Source organism: Mesoplodon mirus, assembly GCF_964341445.2.
Source record: "Mesoplodon mirus genome assembly, chromosome: 12".
NCBI classification, from domain to species: domain Eukaryota; kingdom Metazoa; phylum Chordata; class Mammalia; order Artiodactyla; family Ziphiidae; genus Mesoplodon; species Mesoplodon mirus.
Genome location: NC_138988.1, coordinates 71,514,401 through 71,534,066, shown reverse-complemented (window position 1 = coordinate 71,534,066; position 19,666 = coordinate 71,514,401). Strand labels below are relative to the sequence as shown.

Below are 19,666 nucleotides of genomic sequence, written 5' to 3'. Positions count from 1 at the left end.
CCTCTGGGACATACACTCAAGAGTTGGATACACTCAAGAGTGGGATTCTGGTTCAGAGGGTAGTCGTATCATACACACTTCTTTTTTTTTTTTTTAATCTTAGTTTGGCCACGCTGCACGGCATGTGGGATCTTAGTTCCCCGACCAGGGATCAAACCTGCACCCACCCTGCAGTAGAAGCGTGGAATTTTAGCCACTGGACTGCCAGGGAAGTCCCCATACATGCTTCATATGACTAAGTGCCATCAGATTGCACCCTTGAAGGGTGTGCAATAGTATTACATGTGCTCACCCACTACTGCTTATCTATTCTCTTAGGCTTCTTATCTATTCTTTTAGACTTATTTGGTCTCACAGTGGATGCTGTAATACGCTACCAGATCCTTCTCCAGGACCTAGGCACTCGCTCCCCCAGCTGTCTGGAGTACTGGCTACTGAGGGCTCACAACATTGTCCCTCCCAGGAATTGCCCTGGCAGAAGGGAGCCGCCTCAACCAAGATCATGCCCTGGGGGAAGGGATGACCCACAAGCAGATCTCCATCTCAGAGTCTGTTTCTGGAGAACCCAACCTATAATGGTCACCTGCAGCTCCACACACAATATTGCCATGACATTTTTATACATATCCATATGTGGGCTTTTTCTAGAAATGTTCTGGGATGTTTACCTAGGATACTTAGTTTCAGTAAGTTTTGCCCATTTGCTTCCCCAGAGATCTGTACCAGATCTGCCTCCACACATCCTTACCAACACTTATCATCCACCTTTCTCCACATTCAGCTTTAAGAAAAACTTGCAAATATTAGTAAGGGTTGAAAAAAAATTCAGATTTCTGGTCAACCTCCAGTTTACCAAAATACCCTCAAAGCTTATGCCTTGTTGTTGAGGTCTTAATTTTGTTAAAAGGGAAAAAAATCAAAGAATTAACAACTTAGAGCCTAATATAAAGAACTCAGATAACCGTAAAATACTCCTATATCTGATTTTTTTCTGCTCAGGTAATGTATTTTGCTTCTTTTAACGTGTAAAAGTTTTAGGAATAACTTGAATCTGGTAGATGTACTTATACTATTCACCCTTGATGTGAAAGCCAGAATTGCTAAGAATAATATTCTCTAGAAAATGTTTACCCACATGATATATGCAGATTTTACTGGGAACAGAGAAAAAAATGAACACTTCATCAATTTGTCTGTCCTAATGGAAAGAGATGAGAAAACTCAAATTTTGGCTCATTCTCCGATCACTTATCTTGGGGCTTCAAATTGCCCTGAAGACTTGCAATCAGAGGAAAAGGCAGAGATATTATGTCCAGTATTTTTATAGGAGGGGAAGTGGGGAGAGACCGTGGACATGAGCAGCTAATCTATACAGGAGAAGATTCATAGACCATTGAGAGTTGACCTTTGTTCTGTCCTGGACCACAAGTAGATTGTTAGTTGGTTTGGTTTTGGTTTGGTTGGCTGATTCTTTTCAGCAGCTCTGCTCTATATATTTTTTTCCCTTTAAGTTTGGCTTACCTGCTACAAACAAAAAATATTCTTGTTTAATAGGAAAATGCAATGAGATGTACATCCATGCTTTTTTTTTCTAAACTGACTTACTTTAGCAAAGCAATTAAGCAGACGTTTATCAAAGTCGTCCGTGACTCTGCCCCCATATTGTACTTCTCCGATCATGTACCGAACAGTACTCCACGACACGCCCTTTATTAAAAACAGAAAAGAATTATTCATTGTCAACCCAAACAAATAGGTCTAAACATTTTGGATCTTCCTCTAAAAGAAAGGTCTGGAAAAGGAAGCACTAGCTAGACTGCATTTAAAATTACTCATTATCTTATGTTAATAACTCTTTTGCTCTTACATGACTGGAACTGCTATGGTTTGTTCACCAAAGAAAAATCTACAGTACTAAACGTTGGTGAATATATTGCTCATTGATTATTTTAAATAGGGGGAAAAGTAGACTATTTTTCAATCTGTGGATGTAATTACCTGTAATACTTATTATAGTAATGCTAAGCTGTTAGAGAAGAAAAAAGTCACGTTTAGTGAAGAAAGGAGAAAAATCAAGTAATCAATGCTTTAATCTGCTTTCTTAGTAATATATTTTCTGAAACAGTATAAGAACAACTAGAACTTTATTCACAAGATTTTTCTACAATGCAATCCTTTCCTGTTTCATTATGTGAGCTATGACTACATCAAAATATTTATTAATTTCCATAGCAATATTACACTAGCAATACATTTCAGATATTAATAGTTTTTTATTTTAAAAAATGCTTCAATACATTTGGGGTAGGAGAAGTAAGGATGCTTAAGTTTTATTTACTTTCTCTTGGTTAAAATTTTATTTTTCAGCTTCATTGCCTTTCAAAGCAACTATTTCAAGGTAACTGTCATTTGTATATACCAAAATGATAAACAGTCCCAGAATATGAACCCATATGATATAATTTTTCATCAAAATGTCCTACTCAATTTAATATCCCTTTGTAATTTCTAAGAAAAATTATGGTTTGATTCTAAATTTTCCCCCTTCCCAGATAATAATTCATCATGGTTCATTGTCATCATACTGATACTGCAGATGTATGATTATCTTCGAGATCTACTATGAGAAGGAAGAGAGGGAGAAATGATAGGAAATTTGTATTTATTGAGCCCTGATTATGTACCATACACTGTGCTTTCACAAATGCTAACTCATTTATTCTTCACAGAAACCATGGCCATTTTATAGATGAGGAAACAGGCTCTGAGAGGCTCATAAAATTCCTCAAGATCATGGAAAAAACAGATTTCCAACTCCTTGCAACACTTGTGTGAAAGGACAACTGGGTTTGTGTTCTTAGCTCGGTGACCTTGAGGAAGTCCCTTGTCTTCTCTTGTCTAGTACCTCATCAGTAAAATGGGGATCATAGTAACACCTTGGGTATCTACCTCACAGAGTTGTGAAAATAAAAATGAGACCCTGCACATGCGAGCACTTTGAAAACTGTGAAGTGTTACACAAGGATCAGTGACCATTATTCAAATCATTGCTATTTATCTGCATAAGCTTAAGCGTCTGTTAAGATGTGACTTAAGGTACAAAAGAACTTTTACATGGGCTGGGAGATATTTTCATTTCTGAGGATTCTGAGGAAGCATGAGTGAGATAAAGGAAGAAAAGTCTGATTTAAGGTATATATTCTCTTGAAGTGCACTGTGGCACTTGGATGTGACATGAAGAAGGCTGTGGTGTTTCTCAACACAATGAGTTCCTTTGTCAGGGCTCTGCCTCTGTTGTGCATGTGCTCAGGAGAGAGAGAGATGGGGTGGAGGGGGACACAAGTGTGAGATGGAGAGTCCCAGTGCGCTCCTATGGGCAGTAGGGGTGTGAGTGGAAATGGCTGGACCAGTAAACAGGTGATTGGAATGATTGGTCCCCTTTGGGAGAGCTGGGGGGAACCTCAGCAGGGCCACTGCATATCCCAGACTGGGAATGTCTGTAGAACTTTGATTTAAGGATGGCAATGAAGACAGAAAAAAGAAGCAATTTCACTCACTTTCTTAATATCGCATTCATCAAGGTGATTCTGAATAAACTGAACGCTGGCTGAAAAGTCAGCAGAATTGAATTCATAAGGAATATTCCATCCTAAGGGACCAAATTTGCGTCGCTCCTTAAAAACAATAGAGAAAAGTAAGTATTGAGCGAGAGTTTTAAATTGTATTGCAGCTGATACCTGTTTTTATTATTAAAACATAAAGTACAGTAAAATTAAGGTATGATATTGAAATAAGTTGACATCATAAAAGAACAGTATACGATTTTGGATATAGTAACAATCAGAGATATTACTCCTTGGCTTTAGAAGGCTTACAAGAGCAAATCTCCAAATATTTGCCAAATTGGAGTTCTTGGGTTTAAAAAGTGTAGGTCTCCATTGTCAACTCAAAAAGTGCAGTAGGTGCTCAATAAATATCTGTTGAATGAATTAATTTATTCTAAACTGGACTGTTGAAAGTTTCAAATGTTAAATGCAAGGGTTTGAATTTTAGTTTTTTAAGGTGAATGACTTAAGCACTCAAGGGCATTTAGACTTCCTGCTAGTTTCACTTTGTAATCTTGCAGTTTCAGATTTTGAAAACTAAACATTTTCTATGGTAAAACATGACACCTCTCTCTTAAAACATTCATATTGCCCTCATTTGTTCTCTCCTGTGAAACAGTGGCTGTTTCAAATCGCCAAATTACTCATAAATAATCAAATGGGGCTCAGGCCAAATGACTCAATTGCTTTGATACTCTGGAGACCATTTTAAAGGTATGTAAGTGTTAGAACTGATATTTCCAGGCCGTCATCACCTAGTAAACAACACGGATTAACTCAAACATTACCATACCACCAGCTTTCCCTGCCTCAGCACACAATCAGTCTCTCTAAGAAAGGTCCAATTATTTATTCAGGTTAGCTCCTAGACCTTTGACCCTAGTGCCTCTCCATATGGAGAGGAAAATTCTAATACATCTATGGGAAGATGTAATTCTACTTCTCTAACTCTAAATGTATACTAACTTTTCTCTCTTTTGCCTTCCCTAACCCAACACACACACACACACACACACACACACACACGCACACATTGTTTTCACAAGCCATTCCAATACTTCTTCTTGCAGCTGTTCCATGCTTTAGATCTTGAATAACACTACCATTCAAAGGAATCCAAATGAATTGCAGTTTGCACAAATTCATGAACAAGTCAGAAAAGAAATTGAGAAAGTGGGAAGCTTTAATTACTGATTTTTTTTGGATATGTTTTTAAGATTTTTTTATATAAATTTATTTATTTTATGTATTTATTTTTGGCTGCGTTGGGTCTTCATTGCTGCACATGGTCTTCCTTTAGTTGCAGTGAGCAGGGACTACTCTTCTTCCTTGCAGTGCATGGGCTTCTCATTGTGGTGGCTTCTCTTGTTGTGGAGCTCAGGCTCTAAAGCACAGGCTCAGTATTGTGGCGCATGGGCTTCGTTGCTCCACGGCATGCGGGATCTTCCTGGACCAGGGCTCAAACCCATGTCCCCTGCATTCGCAGGCGGATTCTTAACCACTGCACCACCAGGAAGTCCTCTTTTAAGATATTAAATAAAACTTAAAAATTAATTTGGGTCCAGATGTCCACCCTGGGAGGTCAGACTGAGGGCAAACAACCCTTAAAAATGTCAACTACTGGGCTTCCCTGGTGGCGCAGTGGTTGAGAGTCCGCCTGCCGATGCAGGGGACGTGGGTTCGTGCCCCGGTCTGGGAGGATCCCACATGCCGTGGAGCGGCTGGGCCCGTGAGCCATGGCTGCAGAGCCTGTGCGTCCGGAGCCTGTGCTCCGCAACAGGAGAGGCCACATCAGTGAGAGGCCCGTGTACCGCAAAAAAACAAAGACAAAAACAAAAAACAAAAAATGTCAACTACTAGCGTTATTTCTAGAGCTGTTCTTCTTTAGGTTAGGCTGTCAGGTGTTAGACATTTGCATGGTGTGACTCCCACTCCTTAGCTAATTAGACCAAAGGTGAACAACCAGCCTAAGAAGACCCAGCAATATCCCTTCTCCCAGGAATTTGGACTTAGAGTTCAGAACAGGTATTCAGAGTTTGTCCTAGTCAGAACTTAAACTAGAGAGGTTTGTAAACTCAGGAGCTGTGAAGAACCGTCTTCCACCTTGAACACAGAGAAGATGAGGAGGAGCCACGGGGTCGGGAGGAGGCCTTGACAGGAGGAGACATATCTCCCATTTTTGTACCTGCGCCTCGGGAGAAGGATCATGGTTGTCTAATAAACAAACATGTGAGTTGATTATTATCAGCATGAAAGACACTCTCTCTCGCTCTCCGGAGGGTCAATTAGGAAGCTGATGTGTGGTTTTGAATCTCTTGCGTGGGTCCCAATAAGCACTGAGGTGAGCCTCCTCCAGGTTGCTCTAGGAGCAAGGGGGGCCTGGAGGGTCTATGGGGTACTAACATGAAAATGCGTTCAGCTAACACTTGAGGCTCTGGGATTTCTTCCACCTTGAGGGCTTCAAAGAGAAGAATGCTAACCACTTATGAACCAAACACAAATGTTTTCCCATTGTTTAAAAAAAGAGAATCAACTCTAAAACAGTTTTACCTGTTTTGACTTAGTTTTTAAAATTTACTGTTCAATTAGGCAGGAGACTGAATGAAGAACAATTCTTTCTTTCCAATTACTGAAGCTGCTTAAATTGGCTCCGTGGAAACACTCCCATTTACATGCACTGAGCAATTGCAATTCAGTTGCTCCTTAAAATGTGATCTTTGAAAATTGCCCTAATGCTGAGGTTTGCTTCATTTTATGTTATGATCAATTTTTATTTAAAATGTTCAGTTTTTAGGTTGGTTCACTAGAGTCATAAACTGTTTAACTCCTTTTAGAAAAAAAGACAAAATGTGGTGTCTTTTCTTTCACTAATGAGGTCATTTCACTTTCTTGCTATTGTTTTTTCTGTTTTTTTTTTGTTTTTTTTACTCACTGACCCCTGTAAGTGACAATAAAGAAAAAAACAACCACTAAGTATCATCTTGGAATAATATCAGGGTAGACTCAAACCACTGGGGCCTAAGACCTCATTTGGAAGCTCAGAAACAGAGGACTTTGCTAGAATTTGGAATATTTGGCATATTGAATCTCTCCAATCCAATTAGTATTTTTGAAACTACAGGATGAGTCTTATGTTTAGAAAAATATTAGGATGAGTCCAATAATAGAAAAATATTAGAATAAGTGTATTTTCAAGAAGTTTTAATCTAGTTGAGAAAATCAGACAAAACAGGAAAGGACAACATGGTACTAAATATAATTAACTGTCAAAATTTCACAGATGATAAGCTTGAAGAAGACATTCAATCAAGGGCTCCTGGGAAGAATGAAACTGAAGCTGGTCTTTGAAAAGAAGGGAGAAAAGAATCCCGGGCTTAGCAAAGGTCCAGAGCAAGACAGGAATGCAAAGTTCACGATTCATCCAGAAGGAGGCTGCAGGACTGTGCCACCGCAGCAGAGGACAACCTCTGGTGAGTAGCTGGAACTACATCCCCACGTGATGATTCAGGGATGAAACATAGACAGATTTGATGTCAGGAGAAAGCTAAAACCTGACTCAACAGAAGGGAGTTATTATCCATTATTAAGTTGGAGAGTGATGATCTTAGGAAGACTAGTCTACTCCCTACTAGATTGAACCAATAAGCTTCCTTCTTTTTATTCCAAAGAATATATAAAACACAACTACTAGTGAAATATGGAAAACTTGGATTACTCCTTAGAACACCAAAGAGAAGCTGTTCAATGGAGTCATCATTTTAATGATGTCAAAGCTATTTCCAGTTTCATGTTAGAATCTACCTCAGTCCAATGATCCGCCCCCCCCACACCGCCCACAGTCCAGCGCAGATTCACTTCAGTCCCATCTTCAAAACAAAGCTCTCTTTGGAGCATCACACCCTATTTATTTAATAATTGGAGTTAACATAAGATGAAAAATGCAATCTATACTAGACAATATAAGGGAAACTTGAATAGGTAAAAACAATTAACAGAAATGGTCAGAACCACTGGGAAACACTACAGAGGTACGTGTAAAAGATCTTTTTAAAAATCTGTATCATGTTACTGTAATTATTTTGAAGAGATTTGCACTAAGAACTTTATAATCACACCTCCCCAAAGGGAGAACTGTTATAAACAGTATCAAATTTGAAGGGAGTGTTTGTCAAGGCTTAAACCTAAAAAATATGTCAGACGGGCTTCCCTGGTGGCGCAGTGGTTGGGAGTCCGCCTGCCGATGCAGGGGACACGAGTTCATGCCCCGGTCTGGGAAGGTCCCACATGCCGCCAAGCGGCTGGGCCCGTGAGCCATGGCCGCTGAGCCTGCGCGTCCGGAGCCTGTGCTCCGCAACGGGAGAGGCCACAGTGGTGAGAGATCCGCATACCGAAAAAAAAAAAAAATGTCAGAGAAGTAAACACTTTTCTGAATGAGGAACTGTTAACAGTGGTACTCTCTGAGCCCCATAGATATGGCCATTTTTATTAAATATTAAACAAATATTTTAAGAGCCATGGTAAAGTTTCCAAGTTTGCAACTGCCATTGCAGGCCCTTAGAACTCCTAATCAAAGATTCTTGCAGTAAACCTCACAAAGCTGTGTATAAGCCATAAGAAAAGTCCCAAATGTGGGCTTCAATGTGGGTGAGGGGGAGAAATATCCAAACCATGTAAAGGTCATAAAAATGACTGAAGACTCCTCCCTTAAGGGCAGTGGCTCTTTGGGAGTTATTCTCCACTCTCACTGCATATTAGAATCACTTGGGAAGTTTTTAAAATGTCTGAGCTCTTCACCCCGATGCCTCCTCCAGGGGATTCTGGGGCCCAGGCAATGGCTGAGGACCACTGCTTAAGATGCTTATGGGTCCAATGTGCTGCACTACAAGGGGCAGTATATGGACTATCAATAGGAACAAAACAGGAAACGTTATTGTGACCTGCAGGAGGTGTTGGGAGGAGACTACAGATGGAATTGTTGAAGAAGAATTGTTGAATGTCAGAAGACCAAGACTTTGGAGGAAGGTATATATTTAAAATTAAAATCCTGAAGGGTGAGTGTGGGCTTGCTCTGAAGGCCAGAACAGTGCTACCTGGAGTTTCTGGCAAAATGTAGAGAGTGAATATTGAGGCCAGAGGGAAGTTTCCCCCTAGAGTCATCTTCAAGAGGATGCGGGAGGACTTCCCTGGTGGTGCAGCGGTTGAGAATCCACCTGCCAATGCAGAGACATGGGTTCGAGCCCTGGTCTGGGAGGATCCCACATGCTGCAGAGCAATTGGGCCCATGAGCCACAATTACTGAGCCCGCACTCTAGAGCCCGTGAGCCACAACTACTGAGCTCATGTGCCACAGCTGCTGAAACCCACGCGCCTAGAGCCCATGCTCAGCAACAATAGAAGCTGCTGCAGTGAGAGGCCCACACACTGCAGCGAAGAGTGGGCCCCGCTTGCTGCAACTAGAGAGGGCCCACATGCAGCAGCAGCGAAGACCCAACACAGCCATAAATAAATAAATAAATAAATAAAAGAGGATGCGGGAAACGTTCTCAGGAAGTAGTGGCCAAATAAGCAGAGTCATGCCCCATGGTGCTGGGGATGAAAGGCTCCCATGGGGAGGGCAGGAGGGTTGGCTGGCCGAGGCAGAGACATCAGCCGACTGCAGCGAGAGCAGCCGCTGCTGCAGTAACCTCCTGGCCAATGTGGATGTCAAGTTCCTGGAGGAGAGGGGAGGGAAGCCAGGGGGAGTAGGAAGCAAGCAGAGCTTAGTGCAGAAGTGGCTGGTGCAACTATGCAGGTTCCCATGGTAGCGCACCCACTTCTACTGGGTAATCCTGCTCCCATCCCAAGACACCCTCCACCATTCTTCTACCCAAGAAAGTTGTCCTTGACCAGCCAAATCTACTTCCCCTTCTTATAGGAGAGGAGGGATGCTCATTTTGTCCTCTGCAACAAGAGTAGGGTCCGCATAACACGTGATGCTCTTGAGCTGGGGTGAGTTGATGGCATGATGCCAAACTTTGATTCAGTAAGAGAAACACATTGGAGGGCAGGCAGGGGTTGGCTATTTTACCACTAGGTCTTGCATTCTCATGTGTTATGGATTCCAACATGAACCCCTTGTAACCGAGCAGGAACCTCTGAGGACTTCCCAGGATAGAACCTCCCACCCATGTCCTCCGCCTGCCTATTGTCTGTAGAAAAACTTCAGTCAAAGAATAAATTTAATCAGAGAGGTGAGAAAATACAAAAAGAAAAGAAAAAACAAGACCAAATAATAATACTTTAGTCATTAAACAAAGTCAAGGACCTTTAGTTCTTCCTCAAGGACTATAGATAATATTCTGAGCTGTGTCCTTTGAACTGTCTCATAGATACTGAAACCCCCACAAGGTGGAAGAAGTTAACTGTATGCTGCCCACAAGCACATAGACCCCGGACCAGCTGGAACCAAACGATTGATGATGCTGACTCCCAATTACCTCACCACAAACCAATCAGAAGAATGCACACGAGCTGACCACGCCCTGTTCCTTGAACATTATAAGACTCCTCACTACCCCCTCCAGGATGGTACACACAGTTTTGAGGGCATTAGCCTGCTGTGGTCCCCTCTGCCTGACAAAGCAATAAAGCTATTCTTTTCTACTCCACCCAAGACTCTGTCTCCACATTTCTACTCAGAAGGGTGAACAGGGGCCAAGTTTCGGCAACACTCTCCCCAGCCCAGAAGCTTCATATTATGTGACATGAACCAACTCCCTCTTCTTTTTTTCAATCTCTGCACGGACAAAAGTATATACATCGTGTTTGTATAAAGCAAGGGATATCCAGGTAAATTTGGAGGAATCAATTCATCGATTAACAAATCAGGAAAAGACTTGTATGCAGAAAACTATAAGACACTGATGAAAGAAATTAGATGATACAAACAGATGGAGAGATACACCATGTTCTTGGATTGGAAGAATCAACATTGTGAAAATGACTATACTACCCAAAGCAATCTACAGATTCAATGCAATCCCTATCAAACTACCAATGGCATTTTTCACAGAACTAGAACAAAGAATTTCACAATTTGTATGGAAACACAAAAGACCCCAAATAGCCAAAGCAATCTTGAGAAAGAAAAACAGAGCTGGAGGATTCAGGCTCCCTGACTTCAGACTATACTACAAAGCTACAGTAATCAAGACAGTATGGTACTGGCACAAAAATAGAAATATAGATCAATGGAACAGGATAGAAAACCCAGAGATAAACCCACCTTATCTTTGATAAACGAGGTAAGAATAAACAATGGAGAAAAGACAGCCTCTTCAATAAGTGGTGTTGGGAAAACTGGACAGCTACATGCAAAAGAATTAAATTAGAACACTTCCTAACACCATACACAAAAATAAACTCAAAATGGATTAAAGACCTAAATGTAAGGTCAGACGCTATAAAACTCTCAGAGGAAAACATAGGCAGAACACTCTACCACATAAGTCACAGCAAGATCCTTTTTGACTCATCTCCTAGAGAAATGGAAATAAAAACAAAAATAAACAAATGGGACCTAATGAAACTTACAAGCTTTTGCACAGCAAAGGAAACCATAAACAAGAAGAAAAGACAACCCTCAGAATGGGAGAAAATATTTGCAAATGAAGCAACTGACAAAGGATTAATCTCTAAAATATAAAAGCAGCTCAGGCAGCTCAATATCAAAAAACAAACAACCCAATCCAAAAATGGGCAGAAGATCTAAATAGACATTTCTCCCAAGAAGATATACAGATTGCCAACAAACACATGAAAGGATTGTCAACATCACTAATCATTAGAGACATGCAAATCAAAACTACAATGAGATATCACCTCACACTGGTCAGAATGGCCATCATCAAAAAATCTACAAACAATAAATGCTGGAGAGGGTGTGGAGAAAAGGGAACCCTCTTGCACTGTTGGTGGGAATGTAAGTTGATACAGCCACTATGGGGAACAGTATGGATGTTCCTTAAAAAACTGAAAATAGAGCTACCATATGACCCAGCAATCCCACTACTGGGCATATGCCCTGAGAAAATCATAATTCAAAAACAGACATGTACCACAATGTTCACTGCAGCACTATTTACAATTGCCAGGACATGGAAGCAACCTAAGTGTCCAACAACATATGAATGGATAAAGAAGAGGTGGCACATATATACAATGGAATATTAGTCAGCCATAAAAAGAAACGAAATTGAGTTATTTATAGTGAGGTCGATGGACCTAGAGACTGTCATACAGAGTGAAGTAAGTCAGAAAGAGAAAAACAAATACCATATGCTAACACATATATATATATATGGAATCTAAAAAAAAAAAAAAAAGAAAGTTCTGAAGAACCTAGGGGCAGGACAGGAATAAAGACGCAGACATAGAGAATGGACTTGAGGACGCTGGGAGGGGGAAGGGTAAGCTGGGAAGAAGTGAGAGAGTGGCATGGACATATAAACACTCCAAATGTAAAACAGATAGCTAGTGGGAAGCAGCCGCATAGCACAGGGAGATCAGCTCGGTGCTTTGTGTCCACCTAGAGGGGTGGGATAGGTAGGGTGGGAGGGAGATGCAAGAGGGAGGGGATATGGCGATATATGTATATGTATAGCTGATTCACTTTGTTATACAGCAGAAACTAACACACCATTGTAAAGCAATTATACTCTAATGAAGATGTTAAAAAAAGAAAATCAGGTACTTGACTATTATATCCAACACTAGAAAAATATAAGCCACAATCTGTCTATTCAGAACAATCCTTCCTGTAACAGTTGTGTGTTAAACTCTAATGTGCACACGAATCACTTGGGCATCTTATCACAACGCAGATTCTGATTCAGTAGGTCTGGGTAGGGCCTGAAATTCATCTCTTACAAGTCCCCAGGTGATGCAGATGGTGCTGACCCAGGACCACAAGCCCCTAAAGAATTCCGGATTTTTCTATCAAGCTGGCTTTATCCTAACCAAGAAAAGAATATGTTTAGGCAATATCACAGTAAACATTTCTGAAATTGATAAAACTAGAACCGAGGGGAAAATGCTTGAATTATCTGCACTCCTTGTATAGTCATAGAACTAGACAACAGAATGTTAGAAATGGGAAAAATCTTGAAAGATCACCTCCTTCTGCCTCTAAACACACAGATGGGGAAACAGAAGCCTCGAGAGGGACGTAACTTGACCAACCTTACGTAGCTAATTGATGTCACAACAAGTCTAAAGTCCAGGCTTCCTGACTCTCCATGAAGTGCTCTTTCTAACACACTATGATTGGATTTTAAGAGATCTTCACAACCTTTTTTTTCATAGACATGCCACTGTTAGCTTCACGGCCTTAGCAGTGGAGATTTTTTTTCTGTTTTAACCGAAATACAAGCCACTTTAAGTGCAAGCACACTTCTGCCCCATGACTGGCCCATGGTCCTGTTCTTCTTTTTAACCCTTGGATAATGGCCACTAAAAACACAGGTTGCCATGTTGACCATATGGAAAATACCCCCCAGTCACCTGTCTGTGATAAGCACAGTGGAAGAGTTGAATCATCACTACTAGGAAAAGAATCATAAAATTTATTATTTGTGAATTGGGCTTTAAATAACAGAGTTTAAAGCAATATTTGTATTAGAGTGTGATAAGGCCTAGCAAACCCAACAATTCCCAGATAAGAAATATGAAATCAGCTTCAGTGACTTGAAAGCTGTACTTTACAATCAATCCAAAGGCCACAATGGAACTTAGCAAAAATAATCACCCACAAAGCATTTAACCTGATTTTAAGTCTCTCAGAGTTGGGGGACAGATAAACACAAGCTGTCCCCTCTAAACAGCCCTCTCTGTTGGGCAGCATGAAACCTGGTAAAGTGGTGGGGACAAGGAACCTACGGGTAAACACGCCCAGTATTTTCTGGGGTGGGCACCAAATTTCCCTCCACCTTTGGGCAGGGTTGGTAGAGATGAGGCCAAGCTCTGCCGGCCGCTGTGCACAGCTGAGCCATGACTCCTGGTTTAAGCCAGTTGATTCATTTTGTCTTCACTCCCACCTCAGGGAGAGAAGGAATGTAGGAAAGAGTTAAAGGAGTCCCTTTATCTCTCTGTGAAATCAAGGAGTGAATCAAGTACATTAAAATTATACAGCTTTCAAATACAGAACAAAATGCAAAATTCAAATAGAGAACAAAGCAATAACAAAATGAAAATAATCCCATAGAGATGTTGCTGGGCAGCCATAAAATTATTAAATGACTATATAAGTACACAGTAAAAGCAAAGAGCAAACAACGTGAAGAAGACAGGTGACCCTTGTGACTCCTCTTCCCAACACCACCACTTCTGTCACCGGTGGGAGGAGGGTTGAAACATAATTGTATCTAGGGTAGACAGCATGGGGCTTGACTCCTAGATCTATTGTTTAGGAAGGAACTTAACCTCTCTGAGTCTCAATTTCCTCACTTGTAAGATGGTGATAAATCCTACCTTGAAAAGTGGCTGTTAGTATTACATGAGATGGTGTACATAACATTCCTGGCCAGCACAGGCACTTTCAAGACCAAGCTCCTATCACAGTAATCCGTTTGTTCATCCCACAAATATTTATTGAGCTCTGGCAATGCCCCAGCTGCTGCTATCACAGGGGGAGACCCAGCAGTTACAAAAGAACAAAGTCATTGCCCTGGAGAATCTTATACTCTAGGGGCCAAGGTGGGGGGGTGGGGGCAGGAGGACACATAAATACATAAACAAATATGCATGTCCTGTGCCAGGTGGGGAAAAGTGCCATGAAGGAAAAAGAAAGCAAGGTGAGGAGAGCAGACAGTGCAGCAGAGAGGCAAATGTAACATCATTAGCATCCTCTAAACGTGCAAACTGCTCTCAGAAGTTACCTGCACAGTGGAGTGTAAAAATGCTACAGTGTAAAGCATTGGCTTCCACATGGGTAAATTACTGATATCCAGAAGGTCTTGATTAATTCCAGCAAATGTTCTTTTCAAACCTGCGCGAACGCCTTGGGGTGGCTCATTAGTGAATTTGAGAGAAGTCTGTCGTAAAAAGCAAATAGTAGTTTTGTTTCTATAAATTACTGTGAAGAATAAAATAGAAATTACAACACATCAGCCAACAATATCTTATGGTACATAAATGGGCACCATGTAAGCTACTTACATTGATCAGAGCTAAAACCCAATAAATTAATACTGAGTCTTATAACTCTTCTGTGGGAATCTTTACCATATAATCTTGATAATTATAGTCAAGATTTTGATGATAATGGCATAAGGTTTTGCAATGCAGCCTCTACTGGACCAGAAAGCCCTGTTAGGTGTGCCATCTTCCCATAATCACAGTTGTGCCATCTTTATTTGTATAACTCTCAAGGAAAGGACACTTATCTCACAGTAACAAACCTGAAGCAATGTAATGGGAAACCGATCATGGGGCTCGGTAGTTATCCACACTCGGAAAGTATCATCGCTGGCATCAGTGGTAGTTAATGTCTCTAGCAATTCTTCCATGAATTCTAGGCAAAGGTGACAATTCTGCAGTAATACCCAGCCACCCTGTATTCAAAAATGATTTCATATTAATTCCTTATAACTTTTTTGCTATGACTTTAATAAAACAAAACATACAAGCAAATTTTTTGAAACTTTTACTCAGGGCATAAGAATACTCTGTTTTGAGCACATATATTTTAATGAAAGTGTTATATGTCAATACAATCTTCTTTTTTCTGTTAGTTGTAAAGCTGGTTACTTGGAATCAAGTGGGTTCAAAATGATTGTATCCTGCCACCTCTGGTTTAGAAGGGAACAAAAGTTAAAATTTGAAGTCAGACTTAAGTACAGTGTGTGCACCATCTAATGGTGGGAATGGGTATTTTGGAATTTGTAACTTAAATTGTCCTGCCTAAGGTAAATCAGAAGGGACTCACCCCGAAACCAAGTCGTCCACTGTCACAAAGAGAGATACACATTACCTCATGAAAGTTGGAGGTGCTGACAAAAATTAATGAACAATCAAGTTAGGAAGAAAAGAGAGAATTTTATTTGAGCCAAACTGAGGATTATAGCCTGGGAGACAGAAGCTCTGAGAACTGTCTTGCCTGTTAGAAGTCAAAGGCAGAGTCATATACATTTTCGAGACAAAGGATCATACATCGAAATGACATGCTGACATTTCACATGAGGTTCACCAAAGATACACAGTCCAGGTACACATACAAAGCCCGCAACAAGTCACCATGACTCCCTGCAGAGTTGGAAAAGCATGCTAATCTTTTAAGAAGTTACTTGGCTAGCGTCAGAAGAAAGGGAAAAAAAATTGATCTTTGCATTCGAGCAGGCATTCCCACCTTTGAGGAGGTCTGGTTAATGAGTGATGCAGATGCACATTGTACACTAAAAGGGGAGGGAGGAGGCCCAAATGAGCAGAGAGAGAGAATTTTATGCTTAAGTTTTCTTCTCCTGACTTAAAATACAAATTTTATTTCACCAGAGGCAACAAAGTACATTTGGTGACATTTGCTACCATAATATTAAACCTTATTCTTTACCGTCACTCCTCCCAGATATTCCTGAAACCACAAAACTTTCTAAGCACTATCTAAATACTTGATAAAACCTTCTTTAACAATGTAAGTCACATGACCGTCACAGTTCTATAAGAACACAGTTTAGTAGCCATACAATATCTTGATATACTTATATAATGAGATCAGATAAATACAGCTACAAATCATTGAGCTTAGTGTATATATGGTAAGGCCTGTATATATGCCTTCTACTGCAAGAGAATACAGACTGGCTTAAGCAGCAAAGGGGACTTGTTGGTCTAGACAACTGGGGTGTCTAGACCAAGATGGACTTCATGGTTGGTTTGTGTCATCGTGGATCCAGTTACTCTCTGATTCCCTGATCTGCATTCCACAGTGTCAGCTTTATCCTAAATCTTTCAAATGGTGGTGTGGCTGCACCTATTCATGGGTTACTGTTGTTGTTTGTTTGTTTGTTTGATAACGCCATTATTATCAATATTTATCCTACCTTGAGACACAGAACATGGAAGTTATAAAAGCTAATATTCCAAAGAAGGTTAATGTGAATGCTGTACCAAATTTAGAAGTTTCTCACTCATGGAAACTAAAGAAATTATTTAAGGCCCAAAGTCAAACTCTCAAATCACTCAATAGAGTGAATTATTTGATCTGAGTAAAAATAATTATATATAATATCTTTGATATATATAAATTAAATACAATATATTATTGAATTTAATTAAGTGGTAAAGATTAAGGCTTGGCACAGTTGAGAATTAATGACTAGCTTGAAACTTTGATGAACCAAGCAGAGTTTTAGCCCATTAACCCTCTCTAGTCATTAATTCCCAGGAAAAGCTGCACCACAGTTGCTACAGATATTATGAGATCAAAAGCTTAAAAATAAACCAAGATCTTATTTTATTTTTATAAATGGTGCAATTTCTTATTGCTGCTGAAATTGCTATCTACCAACCATTTCTAGAAAATTAATGACCTGTGTATTTATTAGGTGTGATGAAAAATAGTTCTCAACATTCCATCCAGCTTGCAATTTTCAATAAAAACCATTATCAATATTTAAACATAACACCCTCAAATATTTCTTATTTGCCTGAAACTATCCATTAATGAAAAATGAAAGTATCACTTTAACTGAAAATTGAAATTTGACTGTCTCAATCTGTCACTTCTTAAGCACTATCTATTAATATTGAACATGACATTGCAAGACTGCTAGAGCTGCATCCTTTAGGAACCAGAAAGTGTGGCTGCCAAATTATCAAAAAATATTTAGTGAAAATAAAATGGAGTGTATACTATAGAAAATGGAACAAGTAGTTTGTGGGGATGTCAGGAGCAAACTAGCTGGAGGTTTAAAATTTGTAGGAAATCAAAGGTTGACTCTATATACATAAATAAAAATGAAAAATAATGATTGAGCATCACAGGTAGAACACTTTACCCATCACTGTGTTGGTCCTAAGTAGAACAGATGGCTAGAGGAATAATATCAAGAATGTTGCATGAAGAGTAGTTGTCCATTGCTACATACCTGCTGCATTGACATCTGAATCAGCTTTCGAGCATGTACTTCTTGTCCTTGCCCCATTGAGATAGTTCTGCATTCTGTAACACAGAGAGATCACTATGATAAAACATAAATTTTATAACAGGATTGGGACAAAAAATTAATTTCTGAATGGTCATAGCCTCCCTCCTCCGTGGCTTCTAAGGAGACTTTATTATTCAAACAAGTCTGGCTTTCAGTTGTGTTGATGAGAGAAATGAGCGGAGCAGAAATTGGAATGGGAAGGACAAGGAAAGAGAGACAAAAGGCACAAGGCAGGTCTTTTAGAGAGTTCTGGGGTCTTTGGAGATAACGAGGAGGTAGATTGATGGGGGAGAGGCAGCTATAAGGCTATCATAGGCATTAAGTGGGAAAGAGGATTTTTGAGTTTTGCTAAATTTTTAAATTAAATTATATTGGAGTATAGTTGCTTTACAATGTTGTATTTGTTTCTGCTGTACAGCAAAGTGAATCAGTTATACATATACATATACCCACTCTTTTTTAGATTTCCTTCCCATTTAGGTCACCACAGAGCACTGAGTAGAGTTCCCTGTTCTGTGTTTTGATTAGAATATTTTTTTGGTGTTTTATCAGATGCTTCAGTAAAGATTTAGTTGGCTTTTTATTCTTTTACAATGTCAAGTTTGCAGTGTTTTGTCTGTCTGTTTGGGTTTTGTTTGCATATTTGTCCATTTTCCAAGATGGAACTTGTGGCAGCTCAGCCCCATGAGGGCTATATTCAGGGATAACTGCTCCTCAGGATTAAATCACCATCTTGTAACTGAGCATGAAGAAAAAGTGGAGACCGCTCCAAGATTAGAGGTGTGATTATAATTCAGCAAAATATACACTATATAGGCTTATTAGTGAATTTGATGTTCCAGGCAGAGAACCACACTTGTGCCTGCCACATGAATTCACTAAATTGCAGGAGTCTCTAAATCATGCTTGTGAAACTGGAATTGGAAATTAACTTTTAGGCAAGTCTTTGTGGACCCAGGTCTTCTTGAATTTTAGAGGCATGATCTCTAGATCTCTAGAGGCACAGGGAAATGAGGTCAATGGAGACATTGTGAAGCAGTGTATGCTTTTGCCCTACTCTACTGGAGGAGCCTGAATCCTCAGAAAAAAAGGGCTGCTGTAGCTGGGCAAACAATGAGGCTGATTTGGAAACTTTAGAAGGTACAGAGGATGAGAGAAATTCACGGGGTGGAGTTAGAAGTATGTCAGGCACCAGAGAAGAAGTTGCCAGGGCACACCATTTAAAATATAGCACCATGGGGTTAATGGCCAGAGATTCTGTGAGGGTTTGTAGGGTGCAGCATTAGGATTATTTGTGGACTCAGGGTCACAGGGTGAAACTCTGCAGTGGGTGCCTGAGAGAGGATGGCAGAGCACTGCTTGAAAAACTGGGAACTGCAGTTGTCCAAAGGTCACTGAACAAAGCTGGATTTTCCCACCAAAGCCCTCATGAATGTCTCCTGCTCAAGGGGAGCCAGGCATTGCTCCCAGGGCATCTGAGAAGAATCCACACACCCTATAATAGGAGAAGGAAGGAGAGGTGGAACTTGAGAGGGAGGAGCCTCCAAATTGTACAAAGAGATAGAGCCCCTCTTGTTTCAGAAGAACCCACAAATGTTAGGTAGGTCAATGGAGGAAAGTTTGATAGGGACAAAAGTATTAACATGTGAGCATGAGCCACAATCTATCTCCCCTGTCCTTCCAACTCTTCTGAAATACACCTTTTAAAAGGAAGAACTGGTTTTTGTTCAGGTGGCCTGGGTTTCTTATCTTGACCTGGGTAAGTGGCCAAGAGGAGACTTAGAGGTATTCCTTCAAAACAAACCCAGAATCTGACCACTTCTGGACATCTACACTTTTATTCCCCAGTCCATCATCTCTTGCCTGTATTCTTGCAGTAGC

General features: G+C 40.3%; 1 protein-coding gene across 1 annotated transcript in view; it reads right to left on the bottom strand.

Annotated features, from left to right (window-relative positions):
• DNAH8 (dynein axonemal heavy chain 8) overlaps positions 1-19,666 on the bottom strand; it is a 328,140-nt gene that overhangs the window by 39,449 nt on the left and 269,025 nt on the right. Inside the window, exons 83-87 of the mRNA XM_082637824.1 lie at positions 17,726-17,799; positions 15,041-15,193; positions 14,519-14,674; positions 3,558-3,674; positions 1,606-1,707 (exon numbers count right to left, since the gene is read on the bottom strand). Coding sequence (XP_082493950.1) covers positions 1,606-1,707; positions 3,558-3,674; positions 14,519-14,674; positions 15,041-15,193; positions 17,726-17,799 — 602 coding nt within the window. The remainder of the gene's footprint in view (positions 1-1,605; positions 1,708-3,557; positions 3,675-14,518; positions 14,675-15,040; positions 15,194-17,725; positions 17,800-19,666) is intronic.